Raw genomic sequence first — 22,533 nt, forward strand, 5'->3', positions numbered from 1 at the left:
GAACAATTTGATCAGAAAATTAATTATCGATGTGGGGTGTACTGATGGCTTTAGGATTAAGATGCTAAAAACATACAGTACCAGTCAAACGTTTGGACACACCTTCTCATTCAATGTTTTTTATTTCTTTATTTTTTTATTTTTGTCTACATTGTAGATTAATATTGAAGACATCCAAGCTATGAAGGAACACATATGGAATTATGTGGTAAACAAACAAATGCTCAACAAACCAGAATATGTTTTATATTTTAGATTCTTCAAAGTAGTTGAATGAGAAGGTGTGTCCAAACTTTTGACTGGTACTGTATATAACTAAATAGCTCAAAATCAAGGTTTATACCGAGGAGAGACATTACGTGCAGCAATGTGTTTGTAATCAGTGTAGTAATGTAGTCCAGCGTGGTAACAACAAGCCATAGGGCACCCAGCTGCTCATTTGATTACAACATGTGACAATGCTGATTAATAATAGTTGTATATACCTATAGTATTGACGTAGCAGCTATATTCATGTCTACAGTATATACAACTCTATTAAAGGGACAGCAGGGGGCAGCTGTAACATGCCTCATCCGACCCGGAACTTTGATTTAGTTAATCTACTTCTTGGAAATGCTGAAAGAAAAAAATGCTCTAGCTCAGCATAAGCACAAGCAGCATTATCATTTTTTCCCCTATAATTGTTCTTTCAAAGTAAAAGTGCTGTGTCGCTCGATCACCAAAAGTAACATTCTGAAACGTTTGAATGTACATTTTACACGGACACATTTGAGAGGGAATTAGATGAAATGGAGCAAGTTAACAGTGACAGTCCAGCTCATAGATTGTTTCCGTATAACATAGCATTACATCACATCACATAATTGTAACGAAAATGCTTATACATTCATATAAACACACTGGACAGGATGGGTTTTATATTGAAGGTCCTAGCCGGAAACACCTTATCTAAATCCCGCCAGCTTGCCTCCTCAAACTCTCGACTGAACGACTCCAACCAACCCGGAACTTTTAGGTCAACTAATCATTCCTGAAACCTTTTTGTAAGGACTTCTCCTCCTGTTTTTCTGAGCATCTCAAATGTTTCTCTAAGAAAAGACACTTCTGCGGACTAAGGGAGTTTCTTTCAAAGGGGAAAAAAGGACAGTTGCAAATGTTTCTCGCTCCGACTGCGGCGGCTCCTGTGGGACAGTAAACCCTCGACTTTTCAAACCAGGTAGGACCAGGAAAAAAAGCTCTGCAGCTGACTATCTCTCTCTATTCTTTCACTAACTTGTCATGGATCTTTTTGCAAAATCTTTGTCAAAAGTCATATCAGTTTTGAAGTACTAACAGTTCAGGTGCTGTTAATTACATTTATTTGCATTCACGTGTTCACTTAAAACATAGTCTGGTGATTCATGTATGAAGCAGAGCACATGCCTTTATTGAACTAATGTAGATTACAGTGTTCATCTGCACATAAGTTACATTTGTTTTTATAAAGTAGAGCTATATTATTCTAATGAATAGGATACATACCAGTTGTATGTTATATTAATATATTTTTTTATTTTAATAAATACAAAGCAAGGCATTAAATCACAATAGAAGCATATAGTCTTTATCTGTATTATTACTGTATTTAAGATATACTAAGTTCGTGTGTGTGTGTGTGTGTGTGTGTGTGTGTGTGTGTGTGTGTGTGTGTGTGTGTGTGTGTGTGTGAGAGAGAGTGTGGAACCCTGTCAGGTTAGGAATTTCAGGCAGCTGAGAGCTTCCCCCTTCACACACACACACACACACGCACACACACACACACACACACACACACACACACACACACACACACACACACACACACACACACACACACACACACACACACTTCCATTGGTTGGGGTGTCTATCAGTCCAGGGGGTCTGAGACACACTAGTGAGTCAGCAGGCTAACAAAGGGTCTGGGTGTGCTGGTGGTTTTAGGCTTAGCACTGAATCAAAGTTCCCATAGAAGACTACGGGCACTGACAGCTGCTGAACATGGTGGAGATTTTAATCTCATCACCCTGGTAAAGTTTAGGTTTATTTTCCCAGTACTGTAGCTGTAATAACTTTCCATAACTGTAATGACATACTAATACAATAAAAATGGTTTATGAATGTGTCATCATTCTGTTTAAAATAGTTTACCGTGTGCGTCCTGATAGTATTATATTGTTTCAACCCTAAGAAAATATTACATTTACTGTTACGTGTTAAGTAAAACTGATTTTTTTTTTACTTTAACTGTCAGTTGTTATATTTAAAATATTTTTTATCTGCTAACTATTTTATTGAATAATTAATTTACATTTTGGTCTATAAGCTGTCAGAAAATACTGAAAATGCCGATCAGAGTCCTTAGTGATGCCTTCAAAATATGTTGCTTTGCCCAAACCCAGTACTTAAAGCAAATATATTGCATTAAATATCATAGAAAACTGAGAAAAACAGCAAATATTCACACTAAAGAAAAAATAATCTGATTTTTTTTTTTTAGATGAGTAGCATTCAGAATACTGCACTAACACCTTTACTTATCTTCGGTTTAAAACAGGCAGACACAGAAGGTGCTGTTTCGGCTTCTCCTCACTTTTAATTCAGGGGACATCACAAACATGCATCGACAGGCACAGACAGACACACTTCAGTGGAAATCTCCCCCCTCTATTCTGCTTAGTTTAAAAAGGGAAAATGCTGATGTGACTCATGAGCAGAGGTGTTCTTCGAACTCAGAGCGAGTTTGATTGTATTTAAAAGTATGGCAATTTGTTTTTATATTTTTTTTATCGCTTTTAGCGGTGACTGTGGCTCAGGAGTAGGCTTCAGCTTAACATAAGGCCGTTGGTTCAATCTTAGGTCCCTGCAGTCTAGTTGTTGAAGGGTCCCTGGACAAGATACTGAACTCCAAATTGTGTGAGTGTAGAGGTGTAAATATTTATTGCTGATAAGCAGGTGGCACCTTGTATGGTAGCCTCTGCCACCAGTGTATGAGTATGTGTGTGATTGGGTGAATGCTGGCTTTTGCTGTAGTGTGTTTTTGAGTAGTCCCTAAGACTGGAAAAGCACAACATATAGTCCATTTAACACTGTTTATATTTACATTCTGGCTGTTGCTGTTCAAAAAAAAATTGGAAATGATTTGGAGGACAGAGTTTTGAATGTTTTAACACCTTGTTTGTCGCCTCATTAGTACTTTAAATATGTTGTATTACCATTACCAGCCAGTAATGTAATTACATGTGGAACAGTATGAAATAAATTTGTCAGAATACAGGTTCCACCTATTTATGAGCTTGTTTTGTTTTGCAGTTGAGGAAACAAGCTGAGGCTCAAAGCACTGGCTTTATGTGTTTCCCTCGTCTTGTTGTAATGAAGGGGGAATGTCAGTGCAGGCTGAGCAGTGTTGAGTATCACAGGAGGCCTCAAGCATGTATGGACAGGTCATGATGATGTAGACTAATGGTGCTGCCGTCAGCCAGGGGAAATCCTAGCTGCTAGAAAGCCTGAATTGATGTTTTTTCTCTCTCATCTGACTGGTCTGACCTTTTAAATTGCCTTGCTGGACAAAAGTCTACTGATGTTTTATTTTCAATGAGTGTATTAGTGAAATTTTGTCATAAGCCCTTTTACCTGATAAATTCAGTGTAAGTGCACTAGAGAGTGTGTGTTCTGTGGATACACCTGCAGTTTAATCTGCAATTCAGGAAACCTAATACATATTCTAACAAGTAAAACAGCAAAATATCAATAAAGTATTTATTAATATTAACGGTAAAGTGATATGAGAGAAGACAATAAATTATCTAGAATTCTGATTATGGTAATATCATAAAATAGTTGCTGCCTTTTTTTCTGTTGTTTAAGACAAAATTCTTAAATTATTAGACTTGATAGATATTGGTTGTCTCTACCTGCTTGGTAACATCGATAATTGTTTGACAACATGAAACGTAATCTGGAAGCACCAATAGTCACACACAAACATATTGCAAAATGACCTCATTCAGTTAAAAACTTAACAGTACAGTAACATTAAACATTTATGTCTAAATAAACAACAAATTTATAGTTCAGGAAAACAACACCTAGATTCACAGCCACGCCAACATCTCTGTGAGGATGTACTTAGTGCAGAGCGGTACTTCCTAATGTCACAATAACATTTAATAATGTTGATGATAATGATGTTCAGCAGGTATGTTTACCATGTTACCCATTTCAGTTTAGTCTCTTAGCCTGATAACATTTGCTAATCCTAGTATTTTTTTCATAAACCGAAGTACTGGACAAATTAAAATGCAAACCTGATGATGGCGCTTAAGGAAAAAGTCAGTAGGATTCTTTAACTGTTAACCTTAAATGTTTGAGTTATTTCATCACGGACTTAGCTTTAGCTTTAGTTTTGGAATTGTCAGCCTTTTTTGACAATTGGTTTTAATAAATATTACAGTCTTAAGAATCAGTCAAACTCTGTCATTCCCAGTGGGTAGCCAAATGCAACAACCTAAGATGCAGCTGTTGTAGAAGCCCCAACTTTCAAACTGGACATATCACTCTGCCCACCTGTGAGGAATTGTTTTAACAAAACAAAAGGTACATCTCCTTTCACTCTTTGTAGTGCAGCCATAGCAATACTTTGGGTTTCAGTTAATAGACACATGGGTTCAGGTTCCACTTTTAGTTCAGAAACATACTCAGCTAAAACTCCACAGGCAGTTCTTGTTGTTGCAAAGACATGACATGCCATTATTCAGAGTTTGCCCTTGAATTTGCTGACTCATAAGCTGAACAAGAACAAATCTGCATACACACCCAAAGCTCTTAAAGATTAAGGCTGTAAACTCTTGTTGTTAGTTGTTGGAGGGAAGTTGACCTTCAGCACCAGTGTAATGTTTTCAGCACCCCGCGGCTTACTCCATACGTACAAAACTAAACATGTTGTGTTTGTGTTTGCATATTGTTGTAATAACCAGCATCTTTCCTGATAAATAAGGCAGTCCTGCCTTATTTATCAGGAAAGATGCTGCCTCAGGGCGAGTGAGTTGAGTAGACAGTAAAGACCTGTGGTTGTTTTGACAGTAGTATTGCTTTGAAACCTGCCATAAACTGCGAGAGCGTTTTTTCTTTAGACTCGAGCGATGGTATGTGAACTATCCAAGAGATCGAGAAGAGGGTGGGGGTTATTAATCACACCCAACACAAGCAGGCACAAGCTCAACCTATTTTCTTTCGTCGACAGCTCGTGAATGTAGAGAAGAATTTAGATCCAATTGTATTGTTTCAATGTGCTGAGAGACAGCAAGACACGAAGAAGGACAAGGAAGGGGGAAGGGTCGGAGGCACAACTGCTTCTTCTGTATCCTCTGGGAATGCTGTCTGAAGGCTGGGGAGGAAATGTGTATGATGTTTGTGTGTGTGTGTGTGTGTGTGTGAATTGGATAGGGGAGAAGAAAGAGTGAACGATCCGTAGTGCGTTCTCAGACAGTATTTAGTGCTCTCAGCTTCACTCATTGCACCATAAATACACAACGAAAGAGGAACAGAGTGCTGTACAACCTCATACTGAAAATGATAGTTGCATTGACCTTCATGGGAGGGCCGGATTCATCGGTCCACTTTACAGAGACACTGCTCTCGGGTTGGTTAGCTTTCACCTGATCCCGTTTTAAAATCACTCAATAAATAATCCGTTTTTACTCCACAGCAATAGCCCACTAGAAGAGCTAATTAAAGATCTAGGAACTAAATTCAACACTAGGCCCATATTTTTGTATATTTATTAAATGATCAATATTCTGTTTATCACCAGTTTAGAGCTCAGATTTTAGCCCAGCCCCAAACTTTCTGTGCACAATTTTATCTTGGGACTTGTAGTCCAGTCAGATACAAACTCAATCTCATTTTGTTTAAAGTTTTCACAAAGCTGTCTTCATTGAAACGGGACAGAACTGCTGTGTATTTAGTTTTTTCTAAATTATTATTCTTAACTCTTTCTTTCCACATTCTGGTACACAATGAGGTCGGTGTGAAATATTTTCCCTTTATTTTAAGGTTGCCGATAGTAATGGTCTTTACACTTTGATTAAGGGATATATTGTATGATGATGCACTTAATTATGACACTTTCATCTCTTTTATTATCAACAGCTAGAGAGTGGTGGAGTCAAGAGGTGCCAACATGCCTCAACAGAAGGACATAGTGAAGATAGCCATCCAGATGCCTGGGGCCTACCCCCAGCTCATACAACTGGACCAGGTAACACACACACACACACACACACACACACACACACACACACACACACACACACACACACACACACACACACACACACACACACACACACACAGAAAATGCCAAATATCTTCCATTTCAACTCAAACTCCACAGCTGTATGTTAAAACTATCCAGTGTGTTGAAGATCATCAGTGTATCACTTCACAATGAACCCTGACTAACTGTCATGTCACTCACTCATTAAACTTTAAGAGCGCTGGTAGTTCAGCAGCCTTTGACATTCTTGGACATACATGTGGTTGTTGTTGTTGTTGTTGTTGTTGTTGTTGTTGTTGTTGTTTTTTTAACCAGGAAGCCTCATTAAGATCACAGAATGATTTAGCCTGGCCAAGACAGGCAGCAGCACATTAAACAACGTTTCAGGCAACAACATAAAATTACAGACATACAATTTAAGTTCACAGCATATGGTATACCAAAATAAAACTCAGGTCAATATATCCTGGATGACAAAGTAGTAATTAGCTCAGTGATGGCATCTACAAACTAATGTACTTTACTTTATTCTAATTTTGGGAAATTCCTATAGACCAGCTCCCCTTGACCCAAATCAATCTGTGACAAACCCCGAGCCACAGGAGCAGCATACCTACAAGCGTTTTTTTTTTTTTTTTTTTCCCATTTCAAGATGCAGGAGTAAGTCTTGCGAAAATGTCACAGAACGAAGACTGTTGATTTCAGCATTTTTTCAGATGGATACATTCACATAGATACGAAGGACGCAAGTAAAGAATAGCCTGTTAAAGAATGACATGCTATGATTCAGTCTATGAATGGACAATGCAGGCCAACCAACCCTAGCACATTGACATTCTAACATATCTAACTGCACATATGCACTCGCATTAAAAAAATCTGGTATTTCAGGTGCATTATTTTATAAGAAACAGAGCCATTGACAAAATTCAAAACATGGTCGTTAGAATGGTTTTCAGGACGTTCTATCTGAACAAACAATGCTTCTTTCTGAAATGGTTCTGTGATTAGATCAACAAAAGTAACAAAATTTGTATGAAGAAGATCAACAATAGTGGTACAGCTCAAATACTGACATGATCATTGGAACAGTGGAAACAGAAAGGCAAAGAAGATGATCTTGATGCTATATAACACTTCTGGTTGACTGTGATGTCGAGGCCTACAGAGGGTGATCATCCCCACTTCCTTACCAGTGTGGTTTGTGCTGCAGCACGAGATATTAAAAATGGCATTAGTCGCTGCCAAGTCTGGTGAATATGATAATCTCTCATGTCATTGAATGGTAGTTAGACTAACAGGTCAGCTTTTTAACATTTTCTTTTCAGTCACTGTCCCTTCTGCTTGTTGCATACCAATCTATGGAGCCCCAACATGTTCAACATTAGATAATCAAGTTGTTTATCATATAAATATGAATAAATTGCACTGAACTGTGCAGAGTTTTAAAGGAGTTCCTTTTTATTTTACGTTTAAAATGTTTTCTTCCAAAATGCCCTTTTTCATTCACAGTCCATTTAAATTTTTTAATTTCACATTCCACCGCAGTGGTTTTGTCACAAGGCCCTCAATTTTCAGCCAATCACAGGCCACCTTCCATCTGTTGATTCATTACACACCCCCAGCCCTGTCACAGACATACCCCACTCGTACAATTTGTATATATTTATATATTTATTTAATATTGAACAGTTAGGGGTTTAAAACCCATCCACTGGTTGGTTTTTCTTTCTGCTTTTACGAAACGAGATTGTGGGGAAGTTTTCCATGTGTTTCCCAGAACCTATGGGGAAGTTGCACGGCTTTGCGCAAGACACTAAGCTATGAGTAGTAGTTTAAACTGTATCCCAGACAGCAGGGTGTGTGTGTTTCACAATCACATACTGTACTTCACTTTGAAGAGGTTGGAACAGAGTGAGAATGGATCTCACTAACTAGAACATTTGGAAAATGCTGAATAATTGAAATTGGAAAGAACACAGATCCCAGGTTGACACACTTTTCTGAGCCATGATACCGTAAACAATATTTCTGTTAGTTATTTAGGTAATAATCTTAACAGCAGCACAACAATTAACCATTCAAGACTGTTGTTTTGGACGCGTCTGTTCTCAACCAATCCTGTCAGCCCAGAAGAATCCCCACAAATGTTCTCATTGGCCCGGCCGTCTCCACTAAACACATCTGATTGGTTGACCTTCTGGGCTGCCACTAATAACAGAGCAGCCCCTGGTTCTACCGCAGACATTTTGATTGGTTGACCGCTGGACTGACCACTAATAGCAGGATAGCTGAGAGCCAGACATGGAAGTAGTCTGGCTTTTATTTACGTTCAAAGAGAGATCTGGGCACTGAGGGTTTCATTGTTCGGAAAGTGTTGGAGAGCTTAGGATTTCCTCTTCTCAGCAATCAAGGTTTGCAGCCAGCGAAAAATAGTTGTGGTACCTACATCCCATAACGGCATGTCATTTCTGAAGCGTGTGTTCAGCTCCCTGACAGAGAAAATACTATGATAGTAGAGTCTATGTCCTGTTGTTACGACCCACGTGTATGCAGCAGGTGTGAGTTTTTTTATGTTTGCATTGATATGTATCTGACTTCATGCTGTTTTGTTGTGTCTGTGTACAGAAAAAGCCTCTGTCTGCTGTAATAAAGGAAGTGTGTGATGGGTAAGTTGATAATGGATCAGAGTTTTTGTGCTGCCTCTATGCTGTCTTTGCAGTAGTGTTTGATATCATTATCATTGAACTGTATGCATAACCGTGATAGTTAATATCGGTGTGTTTGTGTGTGTAGCTGGAATCTCCCAGGTCCTGACAACTACGCTCTGCAGTACGCTGATGGAGTGCAGACGTACATCACTGAATCGGTGAGTCACATCAACTGAATCAATACAAATATTTATCTACAGCAGGGAATCGGCCTGGTAAGTGTTTGAGCAGATCTTGAAGACATTAAGCAACAGATCTGAGACAGCCCTTTAGATGTTGAGGACGAAAATGTTGTAAATCTCTGTCTGAGTTGTCAAAGCACAGCAATGAATCTGTAAATCACAATTGTGTGAGTATTTTTCTTGAGTCCAGAAGTACATAACATTTCTTGACCTAAGACCAATCCCACGTCCCACAACGTCATTGGCACTATTAAAAAATAGTACGGTACAGGCTGAAAAGGACAGGGAGAGAGACAGAGAAAAGCAGCTGGAAGTACACTGGGCATCTTGGTGTCAAATGACCTTTTGAAAAGGTTGCCACTGAATGCCTTTCCCCTATTTGGGCTGAAGGCAGGGCTGCAGAAGCCATCACAATGCCATCAGATGGATACAAAGAAAAAGATGCTTTAGTTATTGGGAATTCAGAATTTTCCCTTCATGTCATAGCCTATATCCAAACTATTCCAAAGAGGGACAGAGGTGGACATTTCTTCAGCTAGCAGCCCTAAACACATTACATCTCATCTCTTGTATGTCTCTTACCTATGTAGCAATTACCCTGTTAAATAAACTCTTGAAATAAGGCTAGAGTAGGATAAATGCTTTGTTATTAGAAAGTATGCTGGATCAGCAGGCCAATCACATCAGTCCCTCGGCTAATAGCCTGGGACTCTTTAGAGAAAAAAGAAGTTGTTATCTTTCTGCAACTTACACACAAAACAGTTTTAAGCTAAACGTTTCTCTCTCTTTTACTATCAGTAAGTAGAGTGTCAGTACTAATTACTCATGCACTGCAGTTTTTAGCTGGCTATTTATATCCAAGTGTGGGTCTTTTTTATGGGTAGCAGAGTGTATAGGTCTATGTACCGTTTATATGTCGGTGTGTGGCTAAACTATTTGTATCCACGTGTGAAAGACTTTCTCTACCTTGCGGTCTCTGTGGCCCGGTACATGCCAAGTGTTTTTGTTTTTTTCAACAGCTTTTAAATTTTTCCTCTGCATGCATGTTTGTGTGTGTCTGTTTCTTTTTGTTTTGTAGAATCGTCTGGACATTAAGAACGGCTGCATTCTGCGTTTGACCAAGGCACCGGTGAGTCTGCATCAACCAGGCTCTCAGCCACACTACTCCTCCACCTCCCTCTTCTCACATTCCTCCAGCTCTCTGTCTCTCACTGTCACTGTCTCTCTTCACTGTAATTTATATACTGCATGCAGAACATTTACAGAATCAGCTGCGTGAACAGTCAAGAGAATAAGACATTATTATATTAACTATTACAAGTAGCCAAGTTTCCAAGAAGTGTAACAATATGTTATGAATAACTAGATAAGGACAAAACTGTTGAGTCTGGTGTGTGTGAACATGTGTTTTGTCGACGCTGGTGAACCCAGGGCCGCTGTGCAGAAGACCTGTTCAAGGGTATCCAGAGCTCGGACTCGGGTGTGCGCTGCGATTCGCTGAAGGAGCTGGCGAGCGTTTCCACAGACGTGACCTTCGCTCAGGAGTTCATCAGTCGAGACGGACATCTCTTATTGGTCAAAATAGTAGAGGACGCTAACGAGTTAGTACTCAATGTGTGTGTGTCTGTGCTTGCATCTTTTCCATGGCTGGGGTAGAATGTTGTTCCTTAGATAGATATCAGTGGCGCTGAAGGGTGAATTGTTTATTGCACATGCTGCAATATAATTTCAAATTTTGCTAAAAGCCTGTTGGTTTATACATTTTGAGTAGTTTCCATGATCATATAAATCACTGACAAACTCCTCTGTAGCATGTAGAGACAGCACAGGGAGTTGCATCATGGGTGCTCTGTCACATGGTGGAAATTGTTTAGATTGCATTGTGATAAATACAAGGATGCCTACACAAGCAGTCCATCTGAAAGCCTTTTTGTCAGGGTATGTGTCTGTGAGTGCATAATATTTTCTTTGTATGTGTGTCTGCGTCATTCAGGAGTAACGTGATAATGACCCACACACTGACTGGCTTCATGGAACTGATGGATCATGGGATAGTTTCATGGGAGAATCTGTCGTCTGTCTTCATCAAGAAGGTGCTGTATCTTGTGCTCTCTGTCTGTTGTTTTGTCACTGATTTGTTTTTCACTTATTGTAGCTGCCCTCCTTTATACTATTCCGTCATCCTTCTCTCCTTCCCTTCCTTTTACGATTTCAGATTGCTAGCTTTGTCAACGCCAAGCTGACCGATGCATCAATACAGCAGGTGTCCTTGGACATCCTAGAGAGCATGGTGCTGAGCAGCCACGGCCTCTTCCTGCAGGTCAAACAGGAAGTCACTATGGAGCGGCTCATCGCTCACTTCATGGTGTAAGTTACAGATAGATATGGTCTGACTCGTAGAAGCCAATCATATATTAATTGAAACCTTGAATGAATGAAGCCACACCTGCTGAACATAAGAATATTTCCTCTTGTGCTGTGTCAAATGTGTTAAGTGTTCTAGCTTTTACTCCAATCAAAACTATAACATTGGTTCTTAGACATAGAATCTAAAGGCAATGTGACAAGAATTTGGTATTGTAAGTGTTCGGGTTTCCTTTGTAGTCTGACCATTTGTTGTCCTAGAAGGATTTGAAATCACGTTTGAGCGGGCTTTGGTTGCATGCAGGAAAACTGTTTGGAGAGCAAGAGGCGGGATGCATTTGCTGAAAAGCAATCTCTGGGGCTGTTCTTCCAGAGCAAATCACTTTCAGTGGCAGATAGTGGAAGAAACCAAGATGGATGGAAAATGTTCAGTATCTACTGTTCAGCAAAGAGAAATAGAAAACTAACTTTACCAGAGTTACAAATCCGTGGGGCGATAGGGTGGAGCAGTGATAAACGGCAGTATTGTCTCTGTAACAGGAAGTATTTAACTTAAAAAAACAAACTAGTGATAATACCATTGTCTCTTCCATTTATCACACCAGAATTTCACAGTCAGACTGGATGCAGCAGTGGAACATCTAAATTATATATTTGTCTCACTTTTTCTTTTCTCGTCTGTGACCACTTTCAGGACGAACCAGCAGATACAGACCAAAGCTATGGCTCTACTTATGGCACTACTACAAACAGCCGGGGACTCAGACAGACAGGTGCTTCTTACTTTCTAATGCACTTTCAACTTCCTCTTCTCATAGCTATTCAAACTTCAGAGCATGCATACATGTAGGTATTTGGTTAGGTTCCTTCCTGAATGTCTGTGACTTCCAAACAGTAGTGCCTGCAGCTGTTAATCAGGTATGCTCTGTGCATACTCTAACTTAGCTGATGCTTTTTTCATGTTAAATCATCATAACTTTTTTACTATGGTGCATTTGTGTAGTGATTGGAAGCTTCTGTATCCAAGGCTAAAAGTGGCGTGAATGTTAAGAATCCTGTAAAAGTCACTTCTACAGACAGCTGGAAAGGACCATCTATCTAATTCTGTCTGGTCAACTCAGCTTTTCGACACACAGTCGGGGCTTTCTCTCCCACTGTTCAGTTCCTGCTCCTCTCTCATTGTACAGAAACAGTTCCCTCATTCAGCCCTCTGTCTTCCTTTCTCTCAGACTCTCTTTGTAACTGAAGCACAATCTCACACTTCCTCACTTTTACACTGAGTCAACAAATACACTCTTCTTATCAGCAAATATGCCCTGAACAAAACGAAGCTGAGCTAGAGATGCGTGTACCAGCAAGTGATGGTTTTGGTTACAGAGGTCAAAGTCCCACACAACCCGTGTCCCCACCCACTAATCAGTAACTGACACTATATCGCCACCACTTGTTAGAAACATGTCATTGCACCCTTAGTAACACATTTTTAGTCAATGCTCAATTTGTTCCGTTGTTTCTTGTCTTCATTTTTCCAGGATATTTTTGCGTTCCTGAATAAGAGGAATCTCCGGCAGTACATTTATAAAGTAAATTATCTTTTTTATTAACTTTTACATTTCACATAGTTGTGTGTATGTCAGTGTTAACACAATGAAAGAATACCTCATTGTTGTGCTTAGGAATGTAAGTAAAGCAACATCTCTGGCCTATTGAAGAAATGTGTGTATTTGTTGCAGAACATCATCCATAGTTCTGGTTCAGTCCAGGATGAGATGGCCCACTACCTCTATGTCCTACAGTCCGTTACCTTAAATCACCTGGAGGGCCGCATGAGGACCCCTATGGACTGTTACAGCCAGGTGAGCTACAACATAAGGAGCCAAAGACTGAAAAAATCTGCTGCTGCTGAAAGTTTTTCTGCTTCGTTTCACACATTTAAAAAAAAAAAAAAAAAAATCAGTATAGGAATTATATCATTTGATTTCTTAAGCCTGCGCACACACTCTTAAAGATGTATCAGCTGGTCAGTCTTAAATCGTTTGTGGCTAAAATGCAATAATTCCCCACTTATCACAGATGTTGATCTGCACTGAAATTTAATCAGCTGTTCCTTGTTCTGAAGTCAGTTTTTACATTTTCTGGACAAATCTCTAAATCTTTCATCTTAATAAAATGTAAATGTATAACATTATTAGTGTTAATTATCAGATAAACCAGATGAAGAGTGGGTGCATGACAGTGACTACACAGAGATGTGCACTCAATGTCACTCTCTGAAAAGTAAACAGCAATTTTTTATCTTTCTCTCCCCTTGCAGGAGCAGAGAGATATCCTTCACGGTTTGCGGCAGACAGCATTTGAGACGGAGAGTGAGAACAGTCTGAGCCACGAGAGACGACGCTCGCTCTGCGCCAAAGAGTTCAAGAAGTTAGGCTTCTCAGTGAGTGACTGCTATCGGAAGTTATTCTGTAATGTTGCTATTCACTTTCATCATTAACAAAGCTCCTAGTTTAAGTACTTTTCATCTTCCTATCACTGTGATTAATATTGATTTTTTTTTATCATTTTAGAACAACAGTAACCCTGGGCAGGACTTGGTGCGAACGCCTCCTGGTCTCCTAGCTTTGGACACCATGTATTATTTTGCTGCACGCTATCCTGATGCCTACAGCAGGGTGAGCATGATTTATCTGCTTATAATTCAACAGTTTGAAAAGCTCCTCATTTAAAATGATATGGCACTTTCTGACTTTGGCAATGTCATGGCTAGCATCATGTTAACCTCCTTGAGTAGTATGTCATTAACCTGAGCTGTATTTGAAATGAAAAATAAATCACCTCTATGAAAAAGACATTTTGACCACCTGATCTCATGTAACTCATACATGTTTCAGTTGTCTAATACATTAAAAAGAACAAATGTTGTGTAACTGTTGTAAAAATGCTTTTTGTCTGTGTTGGTTCAATGACCAACTAAAGCTTAATTTCATATGTTAACAATATAATGTTCAATTATTTCTGTCTCCAAGTTTGTCCTGGAGAACAGCAGCAGGGAGGACAAACATGAGTGTCCATTTGCCAGGAGCAGCATCCAGCTTACACTCATCCTGTGTGAAATCCTTCGTATCGGCGAGCCCCGTAAGTTGCCCTCAAATCTACAGGCTTATTGCCATGACTGTCTGTAACCTCTTGTCAAACCGACTCAACAACTGACAATCTGGTATTTTTTTGATTTTGTTTTCCGTCTTCTCTGATCCTTCCTCTGATAACAGCCTCAGAGACGAGATCTGACTACCACCCCATCTTCTTCAGTCAGGATCGGCTGATGGAGGAGCTTTTCTGTGTCTGCATCCAGCTGCTCAACAAGACCTGGAAAGAGATGAGAGCCACACAGGAGGACTTTGACAAGGTACAGTAGCATGGCATGGCTGTCTTCATAGCTAGCAGGATACATTTTGCCCAAGCAGTTCTATCTTCAAACTTAAGCAGTTTTCTTTTCACTTCAAAAGAATGGTTCAACTTTTCCGAATATGCATTGAGAATTTGATGAAAAGATCAATGCTGTTCTGATGTCTGTACGGTAAATATGAAGCTTGAACCAGAAGCTGGTTAGTTTAGCTTAGCAGTCTCTGACTTTTGCACAGAGCCAGGCTAGCTGCAGCCCTGTTTCCAGTCTTTGCTCTAAGCTGCCTGCTGGCTCAAGCCTCATATTTAACAAAGAACCATGAGAGAGGTACTGATCTCCTCACATAACTCTCAGTAAAAAATGACAAACTATTTCTTGAAGGATTCCATGTAATTGTGAGGTATGATAAACAAAGATTTAACGATCCAGAGCTGTGCTTTTTGGCCACAACACCATCTTAACCCCTAAATATTAATGATGATACTGCTATTTAGAGTATTGAGGCACATCTCAGTACAAACTGTAAATGCTGTGAAAGGGTGTACTACATCCCTGTTGTACAAAGGTTTTTAAACTATATTTCAAATTTGACAAAAGGGCGAGCTCCTCCAGACATACAGAGTTGAAATTATATGAGAGCCTTTTAAAATTGTTTGGTTTTTTTATGGTAGATTTGTGTAGGTTTGTACTTTTGTGACTTTGTAAAGGGGCATTCTTATGCTAACCATCCCTGAACCCTGCCCACACAGAACGAGTTGACCCTGCATTGAGATGCACACAGTGACCTTACAACCACTATGTAGTATTGTACAATGACGATAGGTTGAGCCAAGCCTTCAGCATTGCGGTGATTTAAGGGAGAAATATTGAGAATCCACATGTGCTGAAAAGGAAAGTGGTAGAGCTTTTGTCCTGAACCGCATTTCAACATCACACCCAACTGAGGCCATCAACTGAGCTCTCCTGATAGTCATAAAACCCTGTGACCCCTTTGACCTTTTGGTAGCTGGCCAGTGTGATGAGGGCCAGTCCAGCAGACCGGCCTTTTGTTTTTGACCACGGACCCCTACCCAGGGTGCTTTAGGGCAAAGACAAAGGGGCATTAGGTGGACAAAGAGAAGCGTGATAGGCGGCAGAAACAGAGGGAGAAGGAAACGATAAAAAACAAAGCGCTCAGGGCATGAGCAGTAATTACTCAACAACAGAGGGAACGTAAAACTTCTAGAAACAATGTGAGAGAGGGAGAATGATACGGTCGGACTGGAGGGAGCGGAGTGGAAGATAAACCACAGAACAAGAGAGGTGGTGGTGGTATTAGTAAGATCACAAATTTAGGTTTCGTTACTTAATGAGTTAATTGGAAATATTGTGTTAATGTGAGTTGACTGTGCCACAAACAAACAATCAATTCAATCAAAAGAACATATTTGGGTAGCTCTATACACCCCCTGTTATAACTGTCATCCTCCACATGCACACAGACGCGCACACACACACACACACGCACACAGATATTTGGCATACATGCACATGCTGCAGGGTTTAGGGAACGGAGACAGCGGCCTCCTATTGGCCAGTTTAGCTCAATGACAGAGGGGCTGGGCGGGGGATGTTGGTAGGAGGGGCGTTCGTGCATGTGTGTGACAGTATCAGGGAGTCTGTTTACAAAACACCCACAGGCCTGCACCTCTCTTGTCATGAAGGTGATCTCTGTCTCTCTCCCTCGCTTTCACCCCTTGTCATCCCCGTCACTTTTCTCTGATTGTTGACGATGGGTGCAATTTGAAGTTGGGATTGAAATATAGTCTGCACTGAAGGAAGAAAGATGGAGGTAAGGTTGTTTTTGGTATTGTTTCCTGGTTGGAATGCGTCAAGATAGATGATTTATTTGGGAAGTCAATATCAAATGTTCCAAGTTCTATTTTTCCTCCATTCTCCAAGGGTACACTCGTAAAACAGGTGAGCCTTAACAACAGAAATCATTTATTGCATGAGAGTTAAGATGACACCACAGTGTGAGGCAGCTATCTCAGGATTGTGTCATGTGAAAGTTGCAGGACAGTGAGGTAATTTTGGCTCAGGGGGCTTGAGCAGGGAGACAGTGTGAAACTCTAGTCGCTTGTTTTGTGTCCCTGCATGTTCACACAATATAAAATGACTGTCTGGATTCCACCATCTGCACATCCACTGAGGCCAGACAGATGGACTCATTCTCTGTGGTCATAAACAGTTCGGTCACATTAAAAAAATCTGTGTCGGATGCTTAATAAGCACTACCAGATTCTGTTACGATTGAGATTTTCTGCTTTTTGGTATTGATTTCATGTTTGTGAATTGCTTGTAACCTAATGCTCTGTTGTAGCAAACAGTTATTTGTATAATAGGACATAACCGTGTGAAGAGAAGTCCGGACAGAGCTGCACTGAATGGGTCAATTGACACTTGAGTCACTAATTGATCACAATCCGTTGAATTGGGTGTGAACAGGAATGATCTAGGTCAGCAGAGTGTGTGTCAGATAAAGCGAGATCAGGACAAATAGTGCTGGAGTCAGCTTGCTCTCTGTAGCACTATAGATTTCTATAGAGATTTTCCACTATTTACAACTGAGGCACGTATACTGAAGGTAGATATAGTTATTTTCACATATGCACTATTTCACCAACTGCCCTGAGCTCTTGTTTCAGGTTACCTGGGGTCAACCCCTGTCCCTCTGTGTGAGCTTCAGTTTAACAAGTCATGCAGAATGAACACACATACACACAAACACACAATCACACGGGTTTAGCAAATGCTGAGTCAGTGCTACAGCATTTTAAACTTGTTTCTTAAATTAAATGTGTATTATGTTTTTCAAACCAAATATAAGGATGATAGCAGTTACTGTTCAGTGAAAAAAACACCCAGTTTACTAATTGAGCATGATTGGTATGAGGGTGTTGGGTGGATGTTGCAGATAATTGGGTTAATAAAGAGGGCTGATCAATGGCTGGCCCCTCTGTGGGTCAGAGAGGTTGATATAGGCTCATGTGATTGGACAGCGGGAACCAGCAGGGAGTCCTTCACTTTTAACTGATAATAGAAGTAGGCGGGAAAATATATGAATGGATTGGAGGAAAGGGGTGTGGCTTAGAAGGAATAATGAATAAAAGAGTGGAGGAGATGAAGTGAAATCCTCTTCCTGATTCAACACCCAGCAGGCTGCACTCTTTATCAATCAATCCGTGAAACATGTTCTGGCCTAATAGAGGAAACAGAGGAAACTGTTGGTTTTAAAGTTAAAAGGCAATATTTAGGGGCTTTTATATCCTCACCCAAAATGTTTATATAAAATACTCAAAGGTATATTAGACATTTGCTATGTTGCTGTGATTTGGTTGGTAGGAGGCCAATTCTTAATTTCTTGGTCTCAACTTTGTCCTTGCTCTGAAAAAGCTATAAAGTGAAACTTTGATTTTTTTTTGTATATTGTCACACATTCTGCAAACTAGTCCGTGTCGAGAGTAAACCATAAGAAAAGGCAAGACAATACCATTTAAATTAGAATAAAGGAAGAAAAAGGATGGCCCTCAACACCATCATCGTCTGAATTATTGCATTGCTCTAATCTGCTGCTGACTTCTGATAAAGTGTACAAGTTACATCTATCGTACCACTTAACGTCATACAGAAGCTCTCTTTTTGAAGGCCACTACAACCCAAAGGAATCTCTGAAACAAGGGGAATTGTTTTTGAGGGAGAGTTGCATAGGACACAGCCCGTATGAATACAAATCATGCAAACTAAACAAAAAAATGCTTTCCGATGCATTCACTCATCCCTCAGCAGTGTCTAACCTCTCTCCGTCTCCATGTGTCCATCCCCAGGTGATGCAGGTGGTGAGGGAGCAGATCACCAGGACGTTGTCCAGTAAGCCAACGTCCCTGGAGCTCTTCAAGAACAAAGTCAATGCCCTCAACTACAGCGAGATCCTCAAGCTGCGGCAGACAGAACGGCTGCACCAAGAAGAGACTCTTGCTCCACCCGTACTGTGAGTAGCAGTATGTCTAAAGATTAGATACCAGTCTTTGATGAAACAATTTACGTTTGCATCTTTTTTGCTGAAGTGGTTTCAGCTGCATGGCAGAAAATGTCGGATCAGATCAGCCTTTGTTTATTTTGGTTTCAATAGTCTTCTGATGCAGGGTTTGTCTACTTATGTGGATTTCTTGCAGCAATTTTGCTCCATGGCCCTTGAGAAAAATGACAATTAACGGGATCAAATTCTTGTGAATTGAGCTTCTTTTTTTTTTTTTTATGTAGAAAAAGTAAAGCAACACAGCGTCTATGGCACATCCTGATCAGCTGCTCTATTGACAACTCCAAATAGTTTCCATCTCTATGGAACCAGCTGACCTGTCAGCAGCCATACTGTTGTGTATTATGCTACTGTTTGTCACTAAACACTTAGTGTAACAGTGTGTTGCTGTCACATAGAGGGATCATCCATGCAGGTTGTGTGTATTGTTAGCAAAGGTGCCGTCCTTGTTGTGAATGATGAAGAAGACAGGATGGAATGGATGACTTCTTATAGTCCTGGCAACTGTTGTGTTTTATTCTGCCTCTATGTATTGTGGTCAGTTTACTTCAATTTGGTTGTGAGTTTCTTTATAATAAAGAAGATGCTAATAGCATGTGACAAAGCATTTTGTTGAGCGTGTGTGTGATTTTCTTTCCAGTGAGCTCAAAGAACGCTTGAAGCCAGAGCTGCTTGAGTTGATCCGCCAGCAGAGACTCAACAGGTTGTGTCAAGGAACAAAGTTTAGGAAGATAAGCAGCCGACGCAGACAGGGTGAGAAGGCACACACACACACACACACACACACACACACACACACACACACACACACACACACACACACACACACACACACACACACACACACAAACCCACCCCTCTAAATAACAGTCGACGGTGTCTTGTTACTCAAACATCTCTGATTTTCTGTTTTTCTCAGATAAACTGTGGTACTGCCGCTTGTCTCCCAATCACAAAATGCTTCACTACGGTGATGTGGAGGAAGACACAGACAATCCCACAATTGAAACACTGCAAAAGAAGAGTGAGTTGAAGCTTGCCTGGGGCTTGGCATATGTTAAGATTTGCAACTTTTCTGTATTTAGATGATAAAAATGAGCAGGAGCCCTGATTTATTTCTTTAAATTTCTCTCTATTTTCCTCCTCAATCAGTTCCAGTAGCAGATATAAAAGGCTTGCTGACGGGAAAAGACTGTCCCCACATGAAGGAGAACAAGGGCAAACAGAACAAGGTCAGCAGCACTCCTTCCTTATATGCTCTTGCTCATAATGCTCACATCTCACTGTGTTTGTATGGGTGTTTCTCGATATGTCCCCTCACTACAGGAGGTGTTGGACCTGGCATTTAGCATCACATATGACGTAGAAGAGGACAGCCTGAACTTCATCGCACCCTCCAGAACTGATGTGAGTCTCTGAACTTCTTCCTCTTTATCACAGTTTCTTCTTTTACTGTGAGCATCATGATTGTAGAGTAAGAATATGAACAATATTCTCACTGGCTTCCTGTCTTTGTCAGTTCTGCCTGTGGACAGATGGACTGAGTGTTCTCCTGGGTCGGGAGATGAGTAGTGAATCTATGCGCAGCGAGCTGGAGATCCTGCTCTCTATGGAGATTAAGCTCCGCCTCCTGGACCTCGAGAACGTTCCCATCCCCGACAGTGCACCGGTGGTCCCAAAACCGCCTAGCAACTTCAACTTCTGCTACGACTTCAGCCAGACTGAGCAGTAGAGTCTGTGCAACTAGGATGTGTGACTGTGTAAATATATGTGTGTGTGTGTGTGTGTGTGTGTGTGTGTGTGTGTGTGTGTGTGTGTGTGTGTGTGTGTGTGTGTGTGTGTGTGTGTGTGTGTGTGTGTGTGTGTGTGTGTGTGTGTATTAAATAAGTGGTGCGTGTGTGTTGGAACTGACCTGTGCATCCATGCACTTATTCCTATAACACAGATTAATAACATTAGATGTTTTTTTTTCTGTGACCTGGACTTCTACATCCAAGTGCAACAATGAACAGGTGAAAACCTGTGGAAACTACAACTATGGAAATTGCTATCAAACTGTTTGGCTATGACTGTACTCATGCTGAAGATTATCTGCAGAATATTCAAGAAATATCTTCTGATTGAAGGATTCCTCCCCAGCTGTCTGGACACCTCAACACAGCTCCAAAACAACTTGGCAAAAGGAAATTATTCTTAAACAATACAGCAGCTCCAGTAATGGTACTTTAATTTTGTTTTGTAATCATAATTTTATAATTCTAAATATATCTTAACTAAACTATGTATGAAACATGGAATATACCTGTGTGTGAGGTTGGATTTTACTGGTTGAGACAATATATGCATTGATCTTTGTCTCAAATGCTAGTTGTGCTCATTTGTTAAATTCTTGTATTTTATTTTTTTTAAATGGGCATTACCTAGAACACAATGCTTTCTCAAGATATGGTACATGTTAGACTCATTTCCAACATGTGGAAGACAAATACAGTATGTTTTGCATGTTGGACAGTGTTTTGCTTAAATATAAGTAATACAGGTACTGACCTTGGTACAGATCACAGCTCGATATGATTATTACGGAGCAGAGATGCTCTGAAAGCTCTGTACGACTTTTTATTATTTTATAGTGATACATTAGGTACCAAGCCGACCTTTTGTTTTGAGCTTTAGTTTTGAACAAAAGTAAACGGTACCTTTGCCATAATCAACAGTTTTATAATAAGAAAAATGTGTGAGACATTTTTTATATCCCACTAGCAATCCTCCCCGTATATCTGTATGACACAGTATGCAATCAGTGGTATTTTTAAGGTTTTCTCAACTGCTTGCATCCGATCCTGAAACTGATTGATTTTATATAATGTTCATTGATATGATGATGGATGATAATGATGATAATATGATAGAGGCAACATGCTCAGTCACAGTTTGCTACACTCAGACTCACAAAGCCCAAAATAAAGACACTCAAAGCAGCTACTTAATAACTGACAGCTCTACAGTATATCACGTGCTGTGTTTTTTGCACAGGGTTACTTCATTTAAGCACGGTCTTGAGTGTCCTCTGCAGTGCATTCCTGACACACACTTTGGGTGACTTTACAATAATAAACAGTTTGATTTATACTGAGAAAAAAACAAGCATGTGTGTGTTTTGCTCATGGCACAGCAGCCAAAGTTTTCTAACAATCTGTGCGTTTCATCATTGATGCTTGTCTATAATATGTCAAATATAACTCATCAATGAAACAAACTGAAAGGTTATTTATGCCTAAATAAATAACCTTTCAGTTACACCTTAGGAGCTGTAATTGCCATTTAGCAAGTGAAAAAATGCATTTTATGGGTTGTATTGACCCTTTAAAAGGTATTCAAACAGGTAAAATGGACTGGAATGAGCTATGATGTAGGGCACAGCGCAGGTACAATAATCCAATCAGAATGCAGAAGAGATTATTGTAACACATTCATAAATTATTATATATACACTCTAG

General features: G+C 40.0%; 1 protein-coding gene across 1 annotated transcript; it reads left to right on the plus strand.

Annotated features, from left to right (window-relative positions):
* The first annotated feature begins 992 nt into the window (after positions 1-992).
* elmo3 (engulfment and cell motility 3) lies at positions 993-22,172 on the plus strand. Its single transcript, XM_054619738.1, has 21 exons — positions 993-1,219; positions 6,172-6,280; positions 8,927-8,967; positions 9,095-9,167; positions 10,270-10,320; positions 10,623-10,792; positions 11,185-11,284; positions 11,407-11,558; positions 12,250-12,328; positions 13,088-13,138; positions 13,289-13,411; positions 13,870-13,992; positions 14,123-14,227; positions 14,582-14,690; positions 14,825-14,961; positions 18,825-18,988; positions 19,677-19,789; positions 19,956-20,060; positions 20,189-20,268; positions 20,363-20,443; positions 20,556-22,172. The coding sequence occupies exons 2-21, from the start codon at positions 6,203-6,205 to the stop codon at positions 20,766-20,768; spliced, it is 2,148 nt and encodes a 715-aa protein (XP_054475713.1). The 5' UTR covers positions 993-1,219; positions 6,172-6,202; the 3' UTR covers positions 20,769-22,172.
* The last annotated feature ends 361 nt before the right edge of the window (positions 22,173-22,533 follow it).

This window comes from Anoplopoma fimbria, chromosome 19 (genome assembly GCF_027596085.1).
Source record: "Anoplopoma fimbria isolate UVic2021 breed Golden Eagle Sablefish chromosome 19, Afim_UVic_2022, whole genome shotgun sequence".
Lineage (NCBI taxonomy): Eukaryota > Metazoa > Chordata > Actinopteri > Perciformes > Anoplopomatidae > Anoplopoma > Anoplopoma fimbria.